Raw genomic sequence first — 22,742 nt, 5'->3', positions numbered from 1 at the left:
AGTGCGTTTCACCCTCTGAGCCTTTCCCGCACCCCCTCCCAAAGCTAGCATACCTGCTAGAGGTGTCTCCCGTTTGCTATACCCAGGAGCAACTTGATCAGAGGACTGCCATCATTAAGTAGCGATACGTGCATTATTCTATTAGTCTGGCATTATTATAATAGCATACAGACAAAGAGCAGCTCTGTTTTAATAGCCTACTGTACATTATCTTAAGCACCTTCAAAGCAACCTTACGAGGCAAGTGCCACAGTGACTGCCCTCACTCCCATGCTGGACAGGGTCAATTTAGGCTGGCAGCAAGTCAGGCTCACAGGCTGTGAGGCACTGGGAATGCTGCCCCACCCCCAAACCTCAGGTGGCTCCCACTGGGCCCACATAAAGTTCCGGCCCCAGGCAGTCACCCTCACTTCTCTTGTTCCCCATCCTTAGCGCATTTGTCTGCTCTCCACTGGTTTCCTACATCCCTTTCTTTAATCTTTTTTTTTTTTTTTTTTTTTTTATCTTTTTGAAGTAAAAGAGGCTTGGCTGAGGGAGGTTACTTACTGCCAGGAGAGACAGTCGCACAGCAGAAAGGAAGTCAAGCATCAGGGCTCTGCACGCCCCTGAGGCTTCTAGATCTGCCCCCATCCGCCCCCACTCCTGTAGGCCCAGGGCCACCCGGCCAGGTGGCTTCTCCAGCCCCTTCTGGACGCTGAACCTCATGCCCTGGCCGCTGGCTCGGCCGCACAGGAAGGCTTCTCAGAAGCCCCCGACGTGAAGGCTCTGTGCTGAGCGCAGCGTCTGCGAGGGCCTCCAGGGCCAGGTGGCGGCGAGAGGACAGCCTGCTGCCAAGTCGGAAGCAGGAGTCGTGCTGGGATGCCTAGTGCTGGGGAAACACTCGGCAGAGGCTGTTTCCTGGCTCCCAGGCACCCCTGCACTCACAGGCGCCGCATGCGGCACCCACCCCCGCGTGGGGGCTCATCAGGGGCTGGGTGTGCGGCGCGTACTCCCCTCCCGGCTGGGCTGCCCAGCCTCCACGCCGCGGCTTGCTCCTCTGGCTTGCTCCTCTCGCAGGATGCAGTGCTGACTCACCCCGCCCAGCCCTGCACAGCGAGCAGGATCCAGCAGACTGACCTTCAGGACGACCTTCCCGAGGGGGAGCAGCTGCAGGCGGCCCTCCAGGGGGTCTGGCCTCTGAACTCCACCCCACCCCCAGGACACTGAGCTGGCTGTCCTCAGGGACCCTCTCTAGGAGGCCTGATGGTGGGCTTCTCTGCCCAGAGACCCCCAAGACAGGTAGTGGGGTATGGACAGGCAGGAACTGATGGGCCATTGGGTCTGGGTCATCCGGCACTGACTTTCCAAACCTCTCATCTGCAGCCTCCCAGTCGGTTTCAGACCAGTGGGCTCCAGAGGGTGGGGGCTACATCCTGGTCCTTAAAGGTGAGCGTTGCTGGCAAAAGGCAGCTGGATACGCCCAGGGTTCCCTAGACCTGGTGCAGCAGCTGCCAGTCTGTTCCAGCCTCGGCAGAGCCAGGCTGTGCCCGACCCCACACAGCAGTGGCTCCAAGCACTTCACACCAGGTCCTTGCGGTCACCTTCCCGCTCCACTGCTGAGGTGGGGAGGGACTCCACTCCCTCCGGCCACCCCATTCGCTGTCTCAAACAGGTTCAGCTGCCGAGGTCCCCCCAGGACATTTTGTGTCCATCCCTACAGGTGTCACATGCTGGAGGAAATTCACAAGGGGGAACCCTGGTAGGTGGGATATGCTTCCCAGACCAGAGCACTGAGCTGATCGTTCTGGATGGGCTAGTCACAGGTCAGGGACTGGATTCTGGGCACAGGGGGAGGCAGTCCTACTCCCCGAGCCTGTGGCTCCTGTGGAGCTGGCTGGTGGCACCATGGGGACTCTTTCGGTTGTGGTTGCGGGAATGGCTCAGAGAAGCAGGAATGCTAAACTCACAGACTCCAGCCCCAGGGAAACTGCCTCATTGTTGAACCCTGGATCTATTCCTTCTCTCTCAAGCGTCTTCACAGGGGGATGCTTATTTTGTTCTCTGCAAACTCTGACCTCCAAACTCCGCACAGGTTCCTTTCTCCTTCAGGGTGAAAGCCAGCCTTCAAGGGGGCTGGAGAGCTAGTACAGTGGGTAAGGTGCTTACTTTGCATGCAGTAAGCCCAAATTCAATCCCCAGCACCCCACAGGGTCCCCTGAGCCCCGCTAGGAGCTGAGCACAGAGCCTGGAGTAATCCCTGAGTCCAGCTGGCTGGGATCCCCAAACCAAATGCAAACAAGTAAATAAAGTCAGACTTCAAGGCATCACATAGGACAAGTCCACAGAGAAATGTTTCCTTAAAGAATGGGGCTGCACCCTAGAGCCTGAGCTTCTGTCAAAGTCTTAGCTCAGAACTCTGTGTCTCATCCACATGAAGGGGGTCAGAGTAATGAGCTGGAAAAGTGACACTCAGGATGTTGGCCACAGCTGCTGCCATCTCTAAGCAACCTGGGCCGGGTGGTGGGGTGGTGACCAGAGACGTAGCTGCGGCTGTCGCCTGGGTCCACGTTCCAGCCACTGAAGCGAGTGTAAGGGGTGAACAAACAGACCAATGTGCACTGTCCAGATGTCCGGGGGAGGAGCGGGGAGGCTGAGACACACCTCGGGTGTGTTCCGCTTCCCTCAAGTGACCCAGCGCCCTTCCTCCCAAGGATGCCACTACCTGGCCCAGGTCAGCTGCTGGGGTTGCCCCCACCCTTCAGAGCCCCTATCTCACCACAAGTACTAACCCACAGGGAGGCCCCCTGGCCAGTGGGGAAAGGACTTCTGCCAGCATGGGGCCCCTTCCCTGCCACTGGGAACAGCAGTGCCTAACCGTTCCCTCTTCTTCCTTATCATCATCATCATCATCATCATCATCATCATCATTTTTATTTCCCCCACAGTCAAAGCAACACAAAACCCCTTGGGGCACACAAAGCCCCAAAACTGAGGTTTCTCTGGCAACCCTTTTCCAAGATCCCTGGACTAGCTACCACAGGAAGGTACTGGACCACTCCCGTGGCCCCAGAGCACTTGGGGGACATTTGGCTTTGGAAGCTCCTAAAGGCGACCCTGAGGACTCCTCAGAGTATGGTGTGGGCCACCAACAAGTACCACTGTGCGGCAAACTCGGCGTCTGCGGGAGCCGAGCCAGAAAGTTCTGCTCTTGAAAGGCCTGGGCTGTCACACGAGATCCGGCTCGGCTCAGCAGCCACCCGGCGTGGGAACACTGCTCAAGTGTCAGGCGAAGGCCTGTGCAGAGACGCAGCCGGCACGCAGACCGGGAAGGAGCTGCCCAGGAGCCCTCACTGGGGCCATGGGGCAGCGGAGGAGTCAAAAGGCTTTGCAAAGTGCGCGGGTAGTTGATATGTAACCAGAAGGGGCAGGATGTGGGGGCGAGGGGGTGCGGTTCTGTCCCCCCCACTGCAGACAGGGAAGAGTGAGGGAGCAGCTTGGCGCCTCCTGGCCAGAGGCTGTCAACCTCTTTCTGTGAAGGGCCAGAAAGTAAATATTTCAGGCTGTACAGGCCATATGGTCTCTGTCACGGCCTCCTTCCCTTTAGCCTGCTGACAGGGAGTAGAGCCAGGGAGTAAACAACGGGGTGTTGCTAGGTGCCAATAAAACTTTGTTTGCAAACTCTCCCCACTTGCAGTGGTCTGTGTTTGGCCTGTGGGCGGCAGTTTGTTGACCCAGCTCTTGACCAAGAGCGGGGTCCTTAGGGCAGGTCATCAAGCCCCTTTAAAGGGGTCCCTGCTAGGCAAACACGAGCGAGGGCTGCTTTTCTGCCTGCTCCTCACCTAGCCGGGGTCTGGCCTCTTTCCTCCTGGAAGAGGAGAAGCTAACAGAACATTCCTCGCGCAGGCCTTTGGGCACCCCACAAACCTACCAGTGGGTGATGAAAGCCGTGACCCTCGCCCCCTCTCAGAACCCGCAGCGCAGGGCGCACCCCATTGGCTGCTTCTGCCCCTGAGGGTTGCAGAGTCCTGTAGCTCGTCCAGGGACCACTGAGAGGCCTGAACACTCGGGGAAAGAAGCCTCGCTCACTGGCTTAAGAGAGCTAATTGCTTTGTTTATGAAAGGGCTCTTACAAAGCACTGAAAAAAGATGACTCTTCAGGAAAATAGACAAATGACACAAAGGAGCGATTCATAGAAGAAATACAAATGACCTCTGGGAGGGGCGAAAACATGTTGCATCTCACTAATAATTAAAGGAATTAAACAAAACAAAACAAAACAACATGGTGCAGGAGACAGCTCTGTGGGCTGGGGTCCATGCGGGCATGACTGACCTCTGCGTATCTCCCCACCCAGCACTGCAGAGGGCCCTGGTGGCCCACAGTACCATGAGGCCCAAGCACGGGACCTTGAAGTCTGCGTTGCTGAGCCGAGTATCACAAGAACTGAAGGCCCCCGAGCACTACGGCAAAAAGAAAATCACAGAATGTTTTTTTCCACTGGCTGTGGTTAGCTAATGTTTAAGTGCCGAATGGCGGGGCTGGGAGTGGGGAGGAAGGGGCCTCCTCCAGGCTGGTGGTACCACACTGCTGGGGAACTAGGGAGGAACATTTGACAATATATATTAAATTTTAAAACACACTGATCCTGTGGCTCAGATATTCCACTTCCAGGAATTTCTTTTACAGAAATATACGTCCAGGGCCTTCATTTTAGCAGCATCATAAATCAGAAAAATTGGAACCCTACCCAAATGTCCATTAGTAGGCAAGTGACTAAATAAATTATGGTACTTCTATATTCTAGAATAACATGGAACTGTTTAATAATGAGAAAGGACTCCAGGTTTAAAAATAATCCAGTAGATTTCTAAGTATTGCCAGGAAAAAAAAGAAATGTAAAAGATATACTGCCACCTAAGAAAGGGGAGTGGCAACAGTACTAAAAAAAAAATTAGCACCAAGAGAGAAGCTGGAGATAACGCAGGGAAGTCGGGCTCTTGCCTTGGTCACTGCTGACCCGGTTTCAACCCCCAGCAGCACACAAGGTCCCCTAGCACAGAACCAGGACTAAGCCCCAAGCACTGCTGGGTGTGGCCCCCAAAACCAAACCAAACATGAGTATATGTAGATTTCTTTTCAGGAGGAGCCTTTCAGGTACTTCTCAAGGTGGGGAGGGCTTCGGGGTGTCACTCATAGGGATACAGGACCATGCGGGGCAACACCCTGCCATTTCAGTGCTTGGGCACGGTGACCTGCGGCTACTTGGGCCCAGCAGAGCTCAGGGGCCATCGGAGCAACACCCCAGTGCTGCTGGGGAGGGGGTGGGTCACTCAGGTCCACCACTCAGTCATGCAGAGCATTCCAGCCCTCTGAGCTATCTCTCTGGCTCTTGGTATAAGCAGATTATTTTATGATGAAGAAAGCTTTATAGAATTTTACTGTCTACACTGGGGGGGGCAGGGCTGGGTCACACCTGGAGGTGCTCTGGTCTCACTCCTGGATCTGTGTTCAAGGATCTTTCCTGGCGGGGCTCAGGGGACCATATGTGACAGAGAGATTCAAACGAGGGTTCACTGCACACAGAGCAAGCACATTACCCTCTGTGCTATCCCTCGAGCCCTGAGTTTTGATTTTTATTTCTTTTTTCGGGGTTTGGGGCCACACCTGGCAGTGGATGGAGGATGGTACTGGCAGTGCTCAGGGAACCACATGATGCCAAGGATTGAACCAGGGTTGGCAGTTTGCAAACACCTTAACCTCCATACTACCTCTCTAGCCAAATACTGAGGGATTTTTGTTGTTGTTGGGGTCACACCTTGCAGTGCTCAGGGCTTACCTCTGGCTTTGTGCTCAGGGATCACGCCTCCTGGGACTTGGGGACCACATGGGATGCTGAAAACAACCCGGGTTGGCCAAATGCAGGCAAGTGCCCTCCCTGCTGTATTATCACTCCAGTCCCAGTACTGAATTTTAAAATAAAAACATTTATGTTTAGGATAATAGAAAGAAGATAAAACAAATTCTCGTGGACTTACTAGCCTCCTCTAAAGGCTTATTTGAGAACAGTGAATTCATTTTGTTTGTTTCTTTCCTTGCTGGGGATCCCCAGACCATGAGGCTGCCAGGATTGCCACGTGCTTGGATGAGCTCACAGCCTCACACTTGCCCTGGGCGCTTTTTTTTTTTTTTTTTTTTTTTTGCTTTTTGGGTCACACCCGGCAATGCACAGGGGTCATTCCTGGCTCATGCACTCAGGAATTACCCCTGGCGGTGCTCAGGGGACCATATGGGATGCTGGGATTCGAACCCGGGTCGGCCGCGTGCAAGGCAAACGCCCTACCCGCTGTGCTATCACTCCAGCCCCGCCCTGGGCGCTTTTAAGCCATCCAGACTCTTCTAGGTCCAGTGTTCATTTTATTCTATTTATTATTTTTGGTGTGGGGGCCCACAGCCAGCTGTGCTTAGAACTTACTCCTGACACTGCACTCAGGAATCATACCTACCATAGACCAGGGGACTATATGGGGTGCCAGCGATCAAAACCAGGTGGGCTGGGTACAAGGAAAGTGCTCTACCTGCTGAGCTCTCTCTCTCTCTCTCTTTAGGTTCATTTTCAGTTTCATTTTAAAGCCTATTTATGGGAGCGGGGTTGGGGGGCCAATTGGCAATGCTCAGGGGTTACTCCTGGCTTTACACTCAGGAATTATTCCTGGCGGTGCTCTGGGGACCATATGGGATGCCAAAGATCAAACTCAAGTTGGCTGTATGCAAGGCAAACGCCCTACCTGCTATACTATATCTCTGGCCCCTCAAAGGTTTTCTTAAATGGGGATTCATTGTGAGATGAAAATTTAAGACAAATTTTTTTTCTTTTTTTTAAACCTGGACTTTTAAAAAAAAACTATTTGTCAGGGGCGAGAGATAGCACAGTGAGTAGGGTGCTTGCCTTGCACACAGCAAACCCAGACTTGATCCTGGGCACCCTATAAGGTCCCCAAACTTGAGCCCCACTGAGCACAAGAGGAATTCCTAAGCACAGAGAGCTACGACGAGTAAGCCCTGAGCAGGGTACGACTACAAAACAAAACAAAATAGTATCTATTTGTCTTAAGCTTTCATCTTTTTATATCCTAGAGTATAAATTCCTCAAAGTTCTTGCACCATCACCGTTTACCCTAAAATTCAGAACTGCTATGACACAGGCATTACGTGAATAAAATAAGGAGAAGCTAAGTCTTGGTTTTTCATTTTGATAAAATTGATCACTTTCATGCTGCATACAATCAACTTCCACTTTGCAATTCACATAACTTAGTGGGATATGTAAATTTCTGACAGTTCTAATGTGTCTCTTACTATTTTCTTTTTTTTTTTTTTTGGTTTTTGGGTCACACCCGGCGATGCACAGGGGTTACTCCTGGCTTAATTACTCAGGAATCACTCCTGGCGGTGCTTGGGGGACCATATGGGATGCTGGAAATCGAACCTGGGTCGGGCCGCATGCAAGGCAAACGCCCTACCCGCTGTGCTATTGCTCCAGCCCCCTGTCTCTTACTATTTTCATATTTGTTTGCCCTGGGCACTTGAGAGGGGAGAGGACTAGTCCATTCTCTATATATTTCTACTTGGTTAAACAAAATAAAAATAGGGGCCAGAGTGATAGTACAGTGGGCACGGTGCTTGCCGACCTGGGTTCAATTCCCAAAATCCCATATGGTCCCCCAAACCCTGACAAGAGTGATCCCTGAATATAGAGCCAGGAGTAAGCTCGGAGCACTTCTGGGTGTGGCCCTCCCCCCACAAAAAATTGGGGGGCCACACACTCTACTCAGGGATTACTCCAGGCTCTGTACTCAGGGATCTCTCCTGGCAGTGCTTGTGGGACTACATGCAATGCTGGGTATTGAACCTGGGTCAGTCACATGCAAGGCAAGTGCCCTACCCACTGTACTACTGCTCTAGCCCCCAAACAAAACTTTTACATGGGAAAATAGACAGGTCAGACGGTCTTTGGTGAAATCTCTTTCGCTCGGGCCTTCCTGGTGAAGACTGTCTTGACTCCACTCTCTCTTCTTTAGTCTGTACCTTCTTGTGACTCTTTGGGAGACCACTTGCCTTGAATGTGTCGGGCTCTGGGTTCAATGCCCAGCACCATCAAAAAAAAAAAGAATATCAGCCTAAACCAACCTGAACCTTCCTGTAGACTCTCCTAGTACAAAGAGCAACATGTTCTATGGTGTTCTGGTGCAACCAATAAGGGGTGATTTGCATCCCTAGAAAATGTCTCCCTATTCATAACGGTTCTCTGGGTCTCAGCACTTAGAAAAGCAAGATGGGGCCTGCAAGTCACCAAGTGGCAAAGCACCTGCCTAGCAAACGTGAGCTATGCATTCAATCCTCAGCACCGCCCACGAGCACTGAGCACAACCCTCAAAGCACCATCATTTGGAACACCTGATGCCACAACCAAGAGTGAGTGCACAAGCACACACACACACACACACACACACACGCACGTACACATGAACACATGACGCACAAGCATAAAAATATGCACACACACACACCACCCCTAGTCACTGGAACTTATAATAACAATAAAGACAGGGAAGGATGAGGAATACATTTTTTAAAAAAGAAATCAAGAAGAGAGTCCGCATCCGTGTTCCCCTGAGTTTCTCATTCAGTTCTGGCCCAGAGGCGCTGTGGGGGCAAAGGTGAATCTGAGGGAGGTTTGTTTTTAGGTTGCACTGTTAGCCAGAGCTGTCATGGAGAACAAGAGAAAAGAAACTGGGCCACAGCTCTTTTCTCCCTGTCTTGGTCTTCCTTGGCACATGGCGGGGGAACTGGCTTCCCCAGCACCTGTGCCAAGCTTCACCTCTTCAGAGGGACCCATTCCGGAGTCCTGCTTGGCACCTTCAGACTTGCCCACAGACCTTGCTGCTGGGCCACTCCCCAGCAATCTCTGTGGCCTGGAATGTCCAGGCGACGAAGGTGAATGAGACACAAGGCACTGACAGCAAGTAAAAGTGGCTTCCTCAAGTTCACAAGGAGATTGTAGCACAGAAAGGCTCTGCAGAGCCTGGGACTTACCGTCAGCGAGGTGAAAGTCATGCACATCCCACCAAAGCCATTCAGAGACAGGGCGATGAAGATGAGCACAGACAGGGCTGGAAGCAAACAAGAAGCTTGTAAGTTGGGAGCCAGAGCAGAGCTTTGCGGAGGCCAGAGCCACACAGGGTGCAGACTACTAACAAACAGTTGCATGAGGGACGATCCACTGATTAGTGTGGACCAGCCTCTCTGTACCCCTCTTATTTTATGGAACTCAGGTTCTTTGAAGAAATGTACCCTCCACCCTTCTTTCTCCACCAACACAAGCAAGAAGGGAGCTACTTTACTGAAACTCTAACTACAGGTACCCCAAATCAACAGATGAGCCTGGCTAAGGTTTTGGTGCACCTTGAGTCTTACTTTGGTGTTTGCATAAAAAGTTTCCTCCCCAGAACCCCGTGGGTTCTTTGAGTCTGCCAGAAGTGATTCCTGGTGCAAAGCCAGAAGTAAGCCCTGAGCACTGCCACAGGTGGCCCCCCCAAAAAAAAGAAAAGAAAGGGAAGGGGGAGGGGGAAGGGAAAGGAAAAATAAAACGATGGGGCCAGAGTGATACTACTATAAGGTTTGTGTTGCATGTGGCCAATGGTGTTCAATCCCCAGTCCCATATGGCCCCCAGAGCATTGGAGTAATTACTGGAATAATTCCTGAGTGCAGAGCCAGGAATAACCTCTGAGTATTGCCTGCTGTGATCCCAAAACAAAAGAAAAGACAAAAAAAAGAGAAAGAAAAGAAAAGAAAGTGTGAGCCTGCCAAGGAGATGGCTCAAAGGACAGGAGCAAATGGCTGGCATGCAGTGGGTTACAGGTTTAGTCCTTGGCCCCACATGGCCTTCCAAGCACCACTGGGTATAGTCCTGGTGGCATTTAATGCCAGTGGGGACTATGCTCCTTTTCCCAATAAAGTGCTAGCTGGGACAGGTGGAGGGGACCAGCATGCAGCTTCCACACGAACTCCTGCAGCTGAACTGGTTCCTGGAACTTGGCTCCATCTCTTACCAATTACCCATCTAAGACCAGTGCTTGGAGAACAGTTTAACAAATCCATGTTCCACAAACCAGCAGTGAGCTCAAGGCTGCAGAGCTTCCCAACGATTTCCTGGGCACCCCTCCCCAAGTCCCCAACAAAAGGGCGGAGGAAAGGCATACTCACAGTCCGGGTTACTGGCGCCATAGGCAATCATCAAGCAGGAGACAGCGAAGCAGGCACTAAAAATAAGCAGAATAGCATATTATTTGAGATTATTACATAATTTCTTGCTATTGTTAATATTGTTATCATCGGAGGGTATTTACTAGGCACCTAAAGCTTTCAGGAAATTTACATACATGAGTTCCTTTCATTTAGCGACGATTCTAAGGCATTTAATTGGCTCCCTTGGACTGCTAAGAAAATAAAAGTCTGATGAAGAATGAACTTAAATTTGCCAAGGTCTCTGGAGCTCCTAGACAGTCAGGCTGGGATGGGGGCCCTGAAGCCAGATCTGGTAAATACTACACTGTACTGCCCCCTCCCCTTGGCCCAGACTGGAGAGGGTCAGGGTGCTGAGGCCAGAGGGCATAATCCATTCGCCAGATTCCTATAACTACTTGGCATTGGGGAGATGAGTGGCAGCTCCTGAATGCCTCCACTACATGGGCTAAGAAGCAGGCCCCTTGATCACAGAGCTCAGGAGCCCCGACACTCCCCATCCCCTTCTCTGTTCACAGGTTCCCACAGCAAACCTCCATCGGATCACTCCCCACAGGACTGGGCGTGGCGGATCCTGGTGAGCTAAGAGGTCAGCTGCCAGGGAACTCACTCACGCTGAGGCTGGGCAGAGGAGCTTTATCGGGAGGCAGCTATGAAATGATCTGCTCGGGTGCAGGGGTAGGGAAAAGATCGAAAGCCTTACAATGTGTAATTCTCCGTCACTTTACTTGATGTTTTGTATGGGGAACCTAATACGTGAAATGTTAAGAATGTATACGTAATTGATAATTCCATGAGCTTCTATTGGACATTGGGTATTATGTGTCCAAAATCAGTATTTTTTTTTCTCCTGGAATTATGAGGCCCCAAACACTGAAAACCAGCAAGGGTATTAGTACAGTGGTGGTGTGCTTGCCTTACATGTGTGAGATACTGGATTCCAGAAAAAAAAAAAAGGGGGTAGAAGGAAAGGGAAAAAACCCCTATACCTGAAAACTGTGTGTGTGTGTGTGTGTGTGTGTGTGTGTGTGTGTGTGTGTGTGTGTGTGTGTGTGTGTACACATGACCCAGGTCTTACATATGTGAGGTCTGTGAAAGCCAGTCCGTGTTTTTTTTTTTTTTTGGTTTCTTTTTTGTTTTTTTTTGGGGGGGTTATACTCAGCAATGCTCAGATCTTAGTTCTGAATCTTTGCTCAGGGATCATCCCTCACAGGGCTCAGGGAGCACCTTATGTGCTGCCACAGATCAAACCTGGGTCAGCCATGTGCAGGGCAAGTGTTCTGTCCTACTCACTGTATTATCTCTCCAGTCCTTTTTTTTTTTTTTTTTGAGTGAGGTCACACCCAGCAGTACTCAGAGGTCACTTCCAGCCAGTGGCGTCAGAGGCACTAGGTGGTGCTGGGGATCAAATTGGGGTCAGCTGCATGCAAGGCAAATGTATTAACCTCCGTACTATCTCCCTGGGCCACAAAACCAGTTTTCTTAATGACAAACAACTCCAGACTGTCCCAGGCAGATGGTCTCGGCACAGTGCAAAGATCCCAGTATCTGCTGGTCCAGCAGCAGATGGGGCAAAAACCCGGCCTTGGGAGCGGGCGGCGTTTTTAGGCCTCCGAGTGCACCAGTAGCAGGTCCCAAGATTCACTACTGAATAGAGGGCTCATCCCAGAGGTACCACTGCGCGCCCCCGCCCCTGTACTGACCTGCCCAGCAGCCTGAGCTTCCTGGGGCCGTATTTGTCCATGACGATGCCCAGGGGAAGGGTGATGGCGCTGAGCAGGAAGGAGCCCACGGTGAAAGCCAAGTTCAGCATCTCGTCCTGGGCCTGGCAGCTGAGCCAGCCATTTATCCAGCTCACTTCCTCTAGCTCCGGCATCGCTGTGCCCCCCTCTGAGCTGTTGGTGACATTCTCTGTGGAGAGGGAGGGAGACCTGATCACAGGGACTTGGCAGGGAGGCCTGCGCGCACTCTGAGTGCTCCCACAGAGAAAGGCAGAGCTGGCTCACGGCCCCTGCAGGGCTCCAGTGATCCCACCCCGCCCCCCAGGAGGCCCAGAAATCTGCTCCCAGCCCCTGAGAGTGATAATGCAAAGATTGTTATTCTTTTTTTTCCAGAGGGGAGGGGGGTCACACTCGGCAATGCTCAAGGGTTATTCCTGGCTCTGTGCTCAGGAATTACTCCTGGTGGTGAGTTGGGGGGCCATATGGGATGCTGGGGATCAAGCCCTGGTCAACCAAATGCAAGGCAAACGCCCTATCCGCTGGACTATCACTCTGGCCTCCAGCTTCTTAACTTTTGTGGGAATTATGGAGACTTTCTTGAAACTGATAAGCTCTACTCCTGCTCCCCAGAAAAAAATATACATCGACTTGTCCATGATCCTAGGAGTTTCCTGTGTTCTCTGAAGCACACCTGAGCTAAGCTGAGATTCCCAGTCTGCACTGGAGAATACCCTAGAACAGAGGCATCGGCATGCAGCCCCTGTTGCAGGGGCCCGGCTAGCCAGAACCTTCTTGGCAGCTCTGGCCATGATAATGGATCGAGGCTAGCAGACAGGAGGCAGAGACAGGGCCAGCGGGGAAGGTGAGCAGCCACCCCCTAGCGAGGCTTGGGCCTCGGCGCAGGGCAGGAGAGCTGGCCTTCTTCCCTCAGAGTCTGCTAGGTGTCCCCCACAGCTCCTATGCCACCTCCTCCCTGGCACATCCATCACACTGACCCCACCACACACACTGTCCCTCAGAATTCCTGCTTGGCCTTTTTTTTTTTTCCTCTTTTTGTAAGGTTTTGGCCCATACCCATCAGTGCTCGGCTCATTCCTGGAGGGTCTTGGAGGATCATATGGGATGCCAAGGATCAGACCTGTTTCAGCCACATGAGGCCAGCACCTAAACCCCTGTATTATGGCTCCAGCCCCTCCTGTTTGTTTTACTAGTGATTCCTCACTTCCTGCTTTGGACGGGGCGGAGAGGAGGTGGGGGTTACACCTGGCAGTGCTCAGGGAATATTCCTGAATCTGTGCTCAGGGATCACTCCTGGCAGGACTTGGGGCCCACAGGTGATGCCACGGATCAGGCTGGGGTTGGCCTGGTGCAAGGCAAGTGCCTTAACCCCTGTACCCCCTCTCTTGGCCCCAAAATGATTTGCTTTCACTTGTGGCAGGTACAGCGCTCTTCCTTTCCTCACTAGGGTCAGCGTGTGGCTGTCCTCTGTGGCCACGCCTGTGCTATAACCCAGCCTTTAACGGCCCCTCCAAAGTCCAGCCAGCACCCAGGGAGACAAAGTGCTGTGACAGCTGTGGGTGAGAGGGTGGGGGACACCCAGCTGCCAAGGAGCTGTCTCCTCGTGGGCTGGCTACGTGAAAGATGCTGAGTAATCCTGAAGGAAGCCTGATTAGATGCGAGGTCACCCCCGAGAGGCGGGAAATACCGCTCGGCAGATAGCCCTGTGCCTGCCCCGTGCAGCCTTGTGGCGCCGACACCATCAAGCTGAGGTCTGCAAAGGGCTGCCTCAAGGTCACAGAGAAGCATGCCCTTGGGGTGAATCATGCTCAGACCAACCTTTAATCACCAAACCCCACCGGGGCACGCTGATGAGAGTAAGGTGTGAGGCCCTGGTCTCCGGGTTGCAATTTTCCAACCTCAACTTCCTATTTTGGGGAACCTTAAAGCATTGACTTCATCTCACTCTAGCTCAGTTTCTTTAGCTGTCAAATGGACATAACAGACTAGGACCTATTCCCTAGAGCTTTGGGAGATGAATGAGAAAATCCAGGTAATACCCTGGAGCTCACACAAGCATAGAAAGTGACTGATAGGGGCCCGAAAAGACAGTACAAAGGTTAGGTCGCTTGACTCGCATGCAGCTAAAACAGCCCTGAGTCTCTGGCACCATATAAGATCTCCAAGCACTGCCAGGGATCACCCCTGAGCACAGTGCCAGGAACAGCTTCCGAGTATACCACTGGGTGTTGTCACAGTCCACGCACCCCCAAAAGGAGATAGAGAGACAAGAAGGAAGAGAGGGCGGGACCTATAAAGAACAGCTAGAACTTTACAATGATGACTCCTGTCCTTGGAGGCTGGGGATGGGGGTATTGGGGCCACTGGCCAGCTGCAGAGCTGGAGGTAGTACCCAGGGGTGGGTTTTTTTTTTTAAGAACTATGACAGCATGACCTCATGTCCCGTCCCAATGGGGCTGGGGGCCCTGACAGGCAGCACTGTGTTCCCACTCACTTGGGACCAACACCCCAGTTTACTAAAGGAACTTCAGCAAAGGAATCAGAGCACAAAGGTCAAAGGGCGATGAGAAGATAGGAAAGAAGATATCTGCAGCCAAGCCGTGTAGCCACGCTGAAGATGGGGCCGTTTAAGGAAAGGATAGCAAGGTTCAGGTCTAGAGGTCATGGAAACAAAATCCAACAAGTCCGACGCCTCCCACCCCCACCCCCACCCCCTCTCCTGGAAAACTGACTTCCAAAGAAGCCCCGCCACACTGCTACTCCAAGGATGAGACAGACGGGGCTTGGGGGGCGCCTCCTCCGTGGCACAGCTCCCGGGAAGGCACAGGTGCTTCCGACGGCCCGGTACAGGGCAAGGCGGCTGCTGGGGTCTCCACATGGCACCAGCCTGTCCACACCGGCGCACGGACAGGAGCAGCAGGTGCGAGGCCAGGGCCGGGCGAAGCAGCTCCGGAGGCCTCTGCTCAGTGGGGGCCACTCTCAGAGAGCCGCAGCGGGGCCCCTACATCACTGCCGGTGCTCACCCAGAGGAAGAAGGAAAACCCTGGGCAAGGTCTACAACAGGGTCACAGACACCACACTGTTTCCAGATCAAGCACCCCCAAAGCTAGACAGTGGCAGGGAGCTCATGAGGCGCCGCGCGGAGGACGAGGGAAGGGCTCCTGTCTGTCTGCCTTCCCCGGAGAATGCCAGAGTAAATTCCTGCCACGCCGTTCCCCCTCCGGGCAGGGATGTCCGGGGCATGAAGCCCAGCATGGGGTCTGAGTGACCTCAGAGAGCAATGTCAGAGTGTCCTGCTCCCCTCCAGGGACTGGAACCTTCTGTGAGGCAGAGCTCTGTTGGCAGTAAACAGCTGTGTCAGTGACCCCACCGCCGCCAGCCAGCCGGGGCCCCAGACGCTCCCGCCCTGGCTCCCCTCCCACTCTCCTCACCTGGGCCACCCTGGGCCAAGACAGACATAAGCAGAGAAGCATCCAGGAAGTGTCAAGCCCGGGGAAGCCCCCGGCTTCACCTCAGCCCTCACTCTGCCCGTCTGCGCTGGACCACACCTGCACCTGTTTATGAAACAGATGCGGTCGCAGTGGGCACCTGGAGTGGCCTGGCCAGGTCCAGCCTGATGGGGAAGCTGAAGCCCTGCAAGGAGCTGGTGAGGCCCCAGGCTGGGAGCAGGCGAGGGGCTGCTGAGGAGACCCCGGGGCACGGGAGAGAACAATGCTGCACTGTTGGGCCCGCACACAGAGGGCTCAAACACAAGGTCTGGACGGGAAACCCGGGAGGAAAGAGTGCTGTGACCCCAGTCAGGCTCTGACACCCAGGGTCAGAGGGGGGGGTTCCCCCTCCCCAGGGAAACAAGGGAAGCAGAGTCCCGATGCTTGAGGAAGCACAGGGGCACCTGGCAGGAGGCCCCTCTAAATTCCTGAGCAGACTCCTACCCCTGGGCCTCCCTGCTAACTAACGGGACCTCCTGTCTCTCAATCCTTGTCTATCCGGCAACAGGAAGCAGAATCTCGGTCCAGCAGGGGGGATGTAGGTAAGAGGTCAGCGCAGAGAAGAGCAAACAGGAGGCGGGACACAGGCACTCCCAGGGCAGGCCTAGGTAGGCTGGCCTGCCCACCCTGCGGTCAGTCCCTTGGTCCCTCGGTACCCTGCCCCCTCCTGGGCCTCCACCACAGCACTGTCAGAGCAGGTGAGCTGCTGGGTCAAGGTCTGAGAGATGGCCCAGGGCTCAGGTGAACCCGGATCCAGGCTGTCTGGGCATCAAGGTTCCTGCTTTTCACCTTCAGGCTGCACTGACCTTTGTTACCTGGAGAGAGGTATTGCATTCTTTTCCTTTTTTTTTTTTTTTTTTTTTTGCTTTTTTGGGTCACACCTGGCGATGCACAGGGGTTACTCCTGGCTCTGCACTCAGGAATCACCCTTGGCGGTGGTCAGGGGACCATATGGGATGCTGGGATTTGAACCCGGGTCGGCCGCGTGCAAAGCAAACGCCCTACCCGCTGTGCTATCTCTCCAGCCCTGCATTCTTTTCCTTTTTATCCTTCAGTTTGGCCACATCTGGCTATGCTCTTGGCTTACTCCTGGGTCTGTACTCAGCTCCATGAGAGGCAAGCACCTCACCTGCTGTACTATCAGTAGCATTTCAGAGAGAAAACATCAAGACTGGTTGTCACTGTGTCAAGGGCAATACTCAGTGGCCTTTAATGTCCTAGTGAGATGGAACTGCCCCAAACCCTCAAGTGAGATCCGGAAAGCCAATCTAATCTGAATGGAATCCTATTTATTTGGGAATTTTTTTTTTTTTTTTTTTTTTGGTTTGGGGGCCACAGTCGGCAGTGCTCAAGACTTACTCCTGCTCCGCAATCAGAGATCACTCCTGGTGGGGTTTGGGGGATTCTGTAGAGTGCTGGGGATTGAACCCAGGTTGGCTGCATGCAAGGTAAGTGCTCTACCCACTAACGTATCTCTTAATGGGCCACCAAGACCCACGTGGGAACAGTGGATCTGAGGTGGGAAATCAGGCCATGAGTTGGGAAGGAGGGAGAGAAGGGCAGGCGGAGAGGGAGATGGAGCCAGCTCTCCCTGTGATACTTCCTGAGGCTGTGGGCACCAGCTCTTAGACCCCCTTACCCATGACCACACGAATCAGTGAGCTGAGCACATGCATCACAAGTGGGGAATCCTGGATTTCATCTCCAGCACCACACACTCTCCTTTTACCTCCACCCCGATCCCCCAAAAAAGATCCCTTTCCAACAGTATTTTCTTTTTTTTTTTTTTTTTTTTGCTTTTTGGGTCACACCTGGCAATGCACAGGGGTTACTCCTGGCTCTGCACTCAGGAATCACCCCTGGCCATGCTCAGGGGACCATATGGGATGCTGGGATTTGAACCCGGGTTGGCCGCGTGCAAGGCAAACGCCCTACCCGCTGTGCTATCTCTCCAGCCCCAGTATTTTCTTTTTGTTTGCTTTTGGCCACACCTGGCAGTGCTCAGGGCTTACTCCTGGCTGCATGCTCAGGGATCACTCCTAGAGGGACTTGAGGCACCTTATGTGGTCTTGGGGGTCAACGCTGGGCCAGCTGCATGCCAGGCAAGTGCCCTCTCTACCTGTATAATGGCTCCAGCTCCCTTTTCTTTTCCTATTAAATCTCAAATAAACCAGGGTAGAGGGAATAAAAACTCACAATCACAGCAATAAAAGCGAAAGATGGGTTCTCAGACGCTGTCTAACCTTTACATGCGGGAGATCGTAAAAAAGGGAAGGTCCTGAGCAACAGGGACCATTCTGTCCTCATCTGCGCCCTTTTCCCCACACAGCAGCAGCTGGGCCTAGCCCTGTGGCCTCGGTTCTCTCTCTGCTCCCTCAGGACTCAGGGCCCATCTTTTGGCTGTGCTTCAGAATTGGGGGGAGGGTCCAACTTCCCCACACGGCTCTTGTCCCCACCACAAGCAGAGCAACCACAGAGTAACGTGATGTGAGAGCACAGAACCACAGTCTGCCTTAGTGTTTTAGTGGGGCTGGCTGTGACTTCCCTAGGTTGGGGCCACCCTTCTAGGCACAGAATCCCACCCTGCGCCGTGCCTGACCTGGGAAGCCCGCTCAGCACCACTGTCCTCCTCTGATCCCATCACTTCTTCCTGCCTCAAGAATAAAATTGTCTCTATGAGGCACAGGCCCCTTCCTGCCTCGCCCAGCCCTTCTTTCCTCCCCACAATGTCCCTGGGGCCCCAGATTCTTAACTCCTGACCTATCCCTGCTATACTTCTTTTTTGATGTTGTTGTTTTACTTTGGGGATCACACCCGGCGATGCTCAGGGGTTACTCCTGGCTCTGCACTCAGGAGTCACTCCTGGTGGTGCTTGGGGGGCCATATAGGATACCAGAGATCAAACCTGGGTCAGTTGCATGCAAGGCAAATACCCTACCCACTGTACTATGTTGCCCTGGCCCCGAACACCTGCTACACTTCTGCCTCAAGAGCAGAGAGGCCCGCCTACCCACCCAGGTGGTGCCAGGACCCCACTGTTATCTCTCCCGTTCCTGGCACCCTGCTCTCCACTGAAGCGCTGGCCACCTCCTCCTGAAATTAGATAGAACTGTATGGGATCACTGGTTTGGGTGCCGGCAAACTGTAGACTAAGGCGCCTGCACGGTTATTGAACGCGGGACATCAAAGAGGAGATGCAACAGCCCAGGGAACCCCCGCCCCTAAGCAGAACCTGTCCAATTAGGCCACTGGATGACAGAGAGCATGAAGAAAGAGGTCAGATGTGGGTGTGACACTGGCCACCCAGAGGCCAAAAGGACAGAGTACCAGAAAAGCCCCTATTCCTCCCTGGCTAGGAACCCAGTTGACCTTCCTGTCATGGGGGGGGTCGGTTGGGAGGGTGAAGCCCAAATGTGCAGCCCTGGATCCCCTGTCCCAGCCACCAATCCTGACTGTCCAGTACACCGGGCATGATCCACAGAGGGGCCATGGAGAAACAGGCTATTCTTTCCTGCTCCCACCTCATCACACTGGAACATGAAACTGTGTCTGTGGCCAGCTCCTGGCTGGAGTCCCAAGAAAAGAGTTCTGAGAACCTTTCAACAGGTTCAGGCAAATTTCCTTTAGAGGACAAACCAAAGCATCAGTCCTTAAAGCAACAACAACAAAAAAGCTGACATGTTCGAGTCCCAGTCAGCTGTAAACTGCTCAGCTTTTCTCAACTCTGATTCAATCCGTTTCATAAGCCGCTTCCCAACTGCTTCTCTGCAATTCAGCTGTTCACCAAGCTTGAAAATGTGAGGTTTAAGAAGAACCCTGACTATAAAATCCTCCTCACCCACCCAGTGAGACAAAACTCTTAGGGTTTCTGGACCCGAAAGGCAACAGGTTACGTAGGCTCCAAGAAGCAAGGAGCAGAGTGGCCAGAGAGATAAGATGCGTGGAATCAGCAGCCCTGAGAGAACCGTTGCTGGCTCAGCGGGTTTGCCTGATAGGCAGAAAACCCAAAATCAGAGGCAGGAGCAAAGGCATGTGATAAGAAGTTGATATTCAACCCACAATCCTGACCCTTCACCTTCACTTTGGTTTATGGGAAGGACTGGCAAGCCTCTCAAGGAATTAAAGACCAGCTCAGCACTGTGTTGGCACAATTTCTGGGACTCCTCCCACTTACAAGAGAGAAAACGCCAAGGCTGAGGCGGCACCAAAGTGACCAGCCCCAATCCTGCCAATACTAGAAAGGAAATCAAACCAGTGGACAATCTGGGAGCACACCTTGAGAATCTGGTCTTCCCGTGCCACTGTGGGGGTTCCTCCCCCACAAAGAAATCAGACTGCAATAGTCCTCCAGACTACGTCATGATGTTAAAAGCTTCCTTTGGGGAGGATACTCCTTTTTATTTGTAAACTCTCTGTTTGTAAACCCTCTGTAGCTTCAAAGAGCCCCTTGGGAAGACAAGTAGGAAGGGTCTAGATGTACATGGGAGGTGGGGCTTGAGTGACAGTAGTGGAGAAGGTGTCTGCCTTGCACACAGTGGCCAACCCAGGTTCAATCCCCAGCATCCCATAGGGTCCCTGGAACCAGCCAGGAGAGAATCCTTGGTAGAGAGACAGAAATAAGCCCTAGCACTGCTGGGTGTTCCACCCATAACAGAAAAGAAATATGTAAGAGAGAGAGGGCTGGAGGGAAGCGGTCAAACTCTCAATATGCTCCTTCCAGAGTCATTAATCTTCTAACATCTGTGGAGCAAAGAAAAACTCATTCAGGGAACAAGGTCTGCGGGATGTTCTCCTCTCCCAAGATTTCTTGCTGATGTGGGGAAAGGTCTGCCAACTACCTGAGAGTCTATTAGGAAGCATTTCTGAGAGGCTAAAGGCTAAAGGCTATAAATGATATGCTCTGTGCCCTCTCCACGTGCACTTCTTTCTCTGTCCCTTCACCTCCCCCACGAGGCTGTCCGCAAGACCTAAGCATCCAGGGAATCTCTGGGGATGAGCAGAGCAGGGCAACAGAGAGGAGACTAAGTGGGGTTACAGACAGCCAGGGTGGGTCCGCAGCTTTCTCTTCCCCCAAAGAATTCTAGGAAGAAAGGTCCGTGGTGATGCTCCAAGACATCAAACTCAGGCAACCTCCACCATAAGGCGCGGGTGAGGGGGGCGCGTTGGCTGACAAAGGTGCAGAGGTTGTGCCATTAAAGGGTTTTGGGTCTGAGCTGGCTGGGATGCAGCAGTTAGGATTAGTCTTCTCAAACAGGATGAGTGCGAGCCCATCTCTGCACTAAGCAACCGACTAGCTCAAGCATTCCCATCAACGTCCCCAGAGCCGCTCCCCACCCCCCCAGCCTGAAAGCCACTGAGAGGCCCCCACAGCCTGCAAGAGGAAAATCATAAAGCAGCAAAAATAGACAAATTGTCTCCGACAGGTCCGGAAGAGACCCGTAACAGCCTAACTGAAAAACATCTAAGATGAACGGTCTGCAGGGTGGAGACCAAGTCACTCACTCAGGAGTTCCTCTTTCTTACAGCATGTTTACTGCAGGCAAAGGATGTGCCAGGCAGCAGCATGTTTACTGCAAAGCAAGGGATGTGCCAGGCGCTGGGAGGAGTTCGGCAACGTTCCTGGGCAGTGGAAAGAACACTCCAGGCTTGGGGTTTCTGGATCAGGCACAGCCCCAGTTCTATGGCTCCAGGGCAAGTCTGATCTGTCTGGGGCTCAGTTTCCTCATCCGTGAAATGGGGAACAGTGCTAGGCTACACTGCAGAGCTGGGAGGCCTTTTGGGGAGGCGCGTCTGGTTGTGGGGGTACCGCTGCGCAGCGAGGTAGTGCTGTTGGTTCGGTCTCGAGCCATCGCACCCTCTCCCAAGCCCACTCCAAGCCCCACCGCGAGTCCCAAGCGCCCGACTCACCTGGCTCAGTACACAGGTAGGAGTAAAAGCCCTCTGACTTGAGCATGATCAGCAGCGAGCCCCAGCCCAGGAGGACTGCTGAGAAGAGGAGGTTTTCCAACACGGCAGTGCAGGCCATCCACCAGCGGCGCCGATGGGCAGTGGCCAGGGTGGGCGCCATGGCGCGGCGCGACGCGGTGGCCCGGCTCTGGCTCCCGCTCTGCAGCCACCTGCGCACAGAGCGAGACGTCAGCCCGGCCGCCGCCGCCGCCGCCGCCGCCGCAGCGCGCGCGCAACCCGGGCAGGAGCCTCAGCCCTGCCTCGGACCCGGCCGGCCCTCACCGCCACCCGCGCGGGCAGCGGCCGCGGCCAGGCGGGAGCCCTCTCCCCGAGCCGAGGCAGAGGTAAACTGAGGCACGCGAGCAGGACGGGCACTAGGCATGCTCCGGGGACGCGGAGCCGGTCCCGGCCCCCGGTCCCGCGGCCGGAGCCCGGGAGCTGCGCTCGCGACGCGGGCGAGGGGCGTACCTGTGGGCCTGTCACCGCCCGGGACCCCGACAGCGCGGCCCCCGACCCCCGGCGCAGGTGGCTTCCACCACCGGCCCCCCGCCCCGAGCCCCGGCACGGCCCGCCCACGGCCCGCTCATTGGCCTGGACGCGCAGGAACTGCGGCCCCATTGGCCGCCGCGCAGGTCGCTAGGCGCTGCGGCCACGCGAACCCCGCATGGGAGAGGCGAAGCCGGTTCAAACCGGCGGCGCGGGCCGCCCGAGTGACCCCCCATGCAGGGCCATTACCTCAGCAGTCAGCCCGTCTCCATGGAAGCCTTCCCGCTCCCGCCACCTCCCAGCTCCCGCCTCGAGCCGTCATCCTCGCCCCGAGGACCCCCCCCCCATCCATCCCGTCCCTGCCCGCCCCGGCCCACGCATCCCGCCGCGGCCCGCGACGCCGGGGCCCCGCTCACCCCGCGGCTGCTGCTGCTGCGTGTCGGGCCCGGCCGGCGCCGTCGCTGCCCCCTTTTATTCCAGCCCTTTTATTTCGACCCCGAGATGAAAACACTGCCGCGCGCTGATTGGCTGAGCGGGGCTGGAAACAGGCGTCGGCCAATCCACGGCCGCCCGCCCGCCCGGCGGCGAGCAGAAGCCGGTTCCGGCCGGACTGGGGAGACAAACAAGAGAGTTGGGGGGGCCCGGGGCAGCCGCGGGCCGTGGCTGGGCTCCGCCGCCCGAGATCGGGAGCCCCCCGGGCACTGCCCCCCGCCCCGCTGGGAGTCGCAGCCGCGTCTCGGCCTGCGCAGCTGCGCCGCGGCTCTCCCTGCCCCGCTGTGCTCGGGGCGGGCCACGCGACC

At 54.4% G+C, this 22,742-nt stretch overlaps 1 protein-coding gene across 4 annotated transcripts in view; it reads right to left on the bottom strand.

Moving 5' to 3' along the window:
* SLC43A2 (solute carrier family 43 member 2) overlaps positions 1-22,478 on the bottom strand; it is a 43,374-nt gene extending 20,896 nt beyond the window's left edge. The window contains exons 1-5 of one of the 4 annotated variants that reach the window (XM_055130883.1): positions 22,359-22,478; positions 21,418-21,626; positions 11,987-12,194; positions 10,245-10,300; positions 9,074-9,150 (exon numbers count right to left, since the gene is read on the bottom strand). In XM_055130883.1, the coding sequence (XP_054986858.1) occupies positions 9,074-9,150; positions 10,245-10,300; positions 11,987-12,194; positions 21,418-21,577 (501 nt within the window). In that variant the 5' untranslated portion in view covers positions 21,578-21,626; positions 22,359-22,478. Of the gene's footprint in view, positions 1-9,073; positions 9,151-10,244; positions 10,301-11,986; positions 12,195-21,417; positions 21,627-21,924; positions 22,010-22,191; positions 22,258-22,358 lie in introns of those variants that run through there. The other 3 variants (XM_055130884.1, XM_055130886.1, XM_055130885.1) reach the window with 3 other exon arrangements.
* Positions 22,479-22,742: the final 264 nt, after the last annotated feature.

This window comes from Sorex araneus, chromosome 3, assembly GCF_027595985.1.
Source record: "Sorex araneus isolate mSorAra2 chromosome 3, mSorAra2.pri, whole genome shotgun sequence".
NCBI lineage: Eukaryota > Metazoa > Chordata > Mammalia > Eulipotyphla > Soricidae > Sorex > Sorex araneus.
The sequence above is the reverse complement of the archived record's forward strand: the minus strand, read 5'-3'. Positions and strand labels throughout refer to the sequence as shown.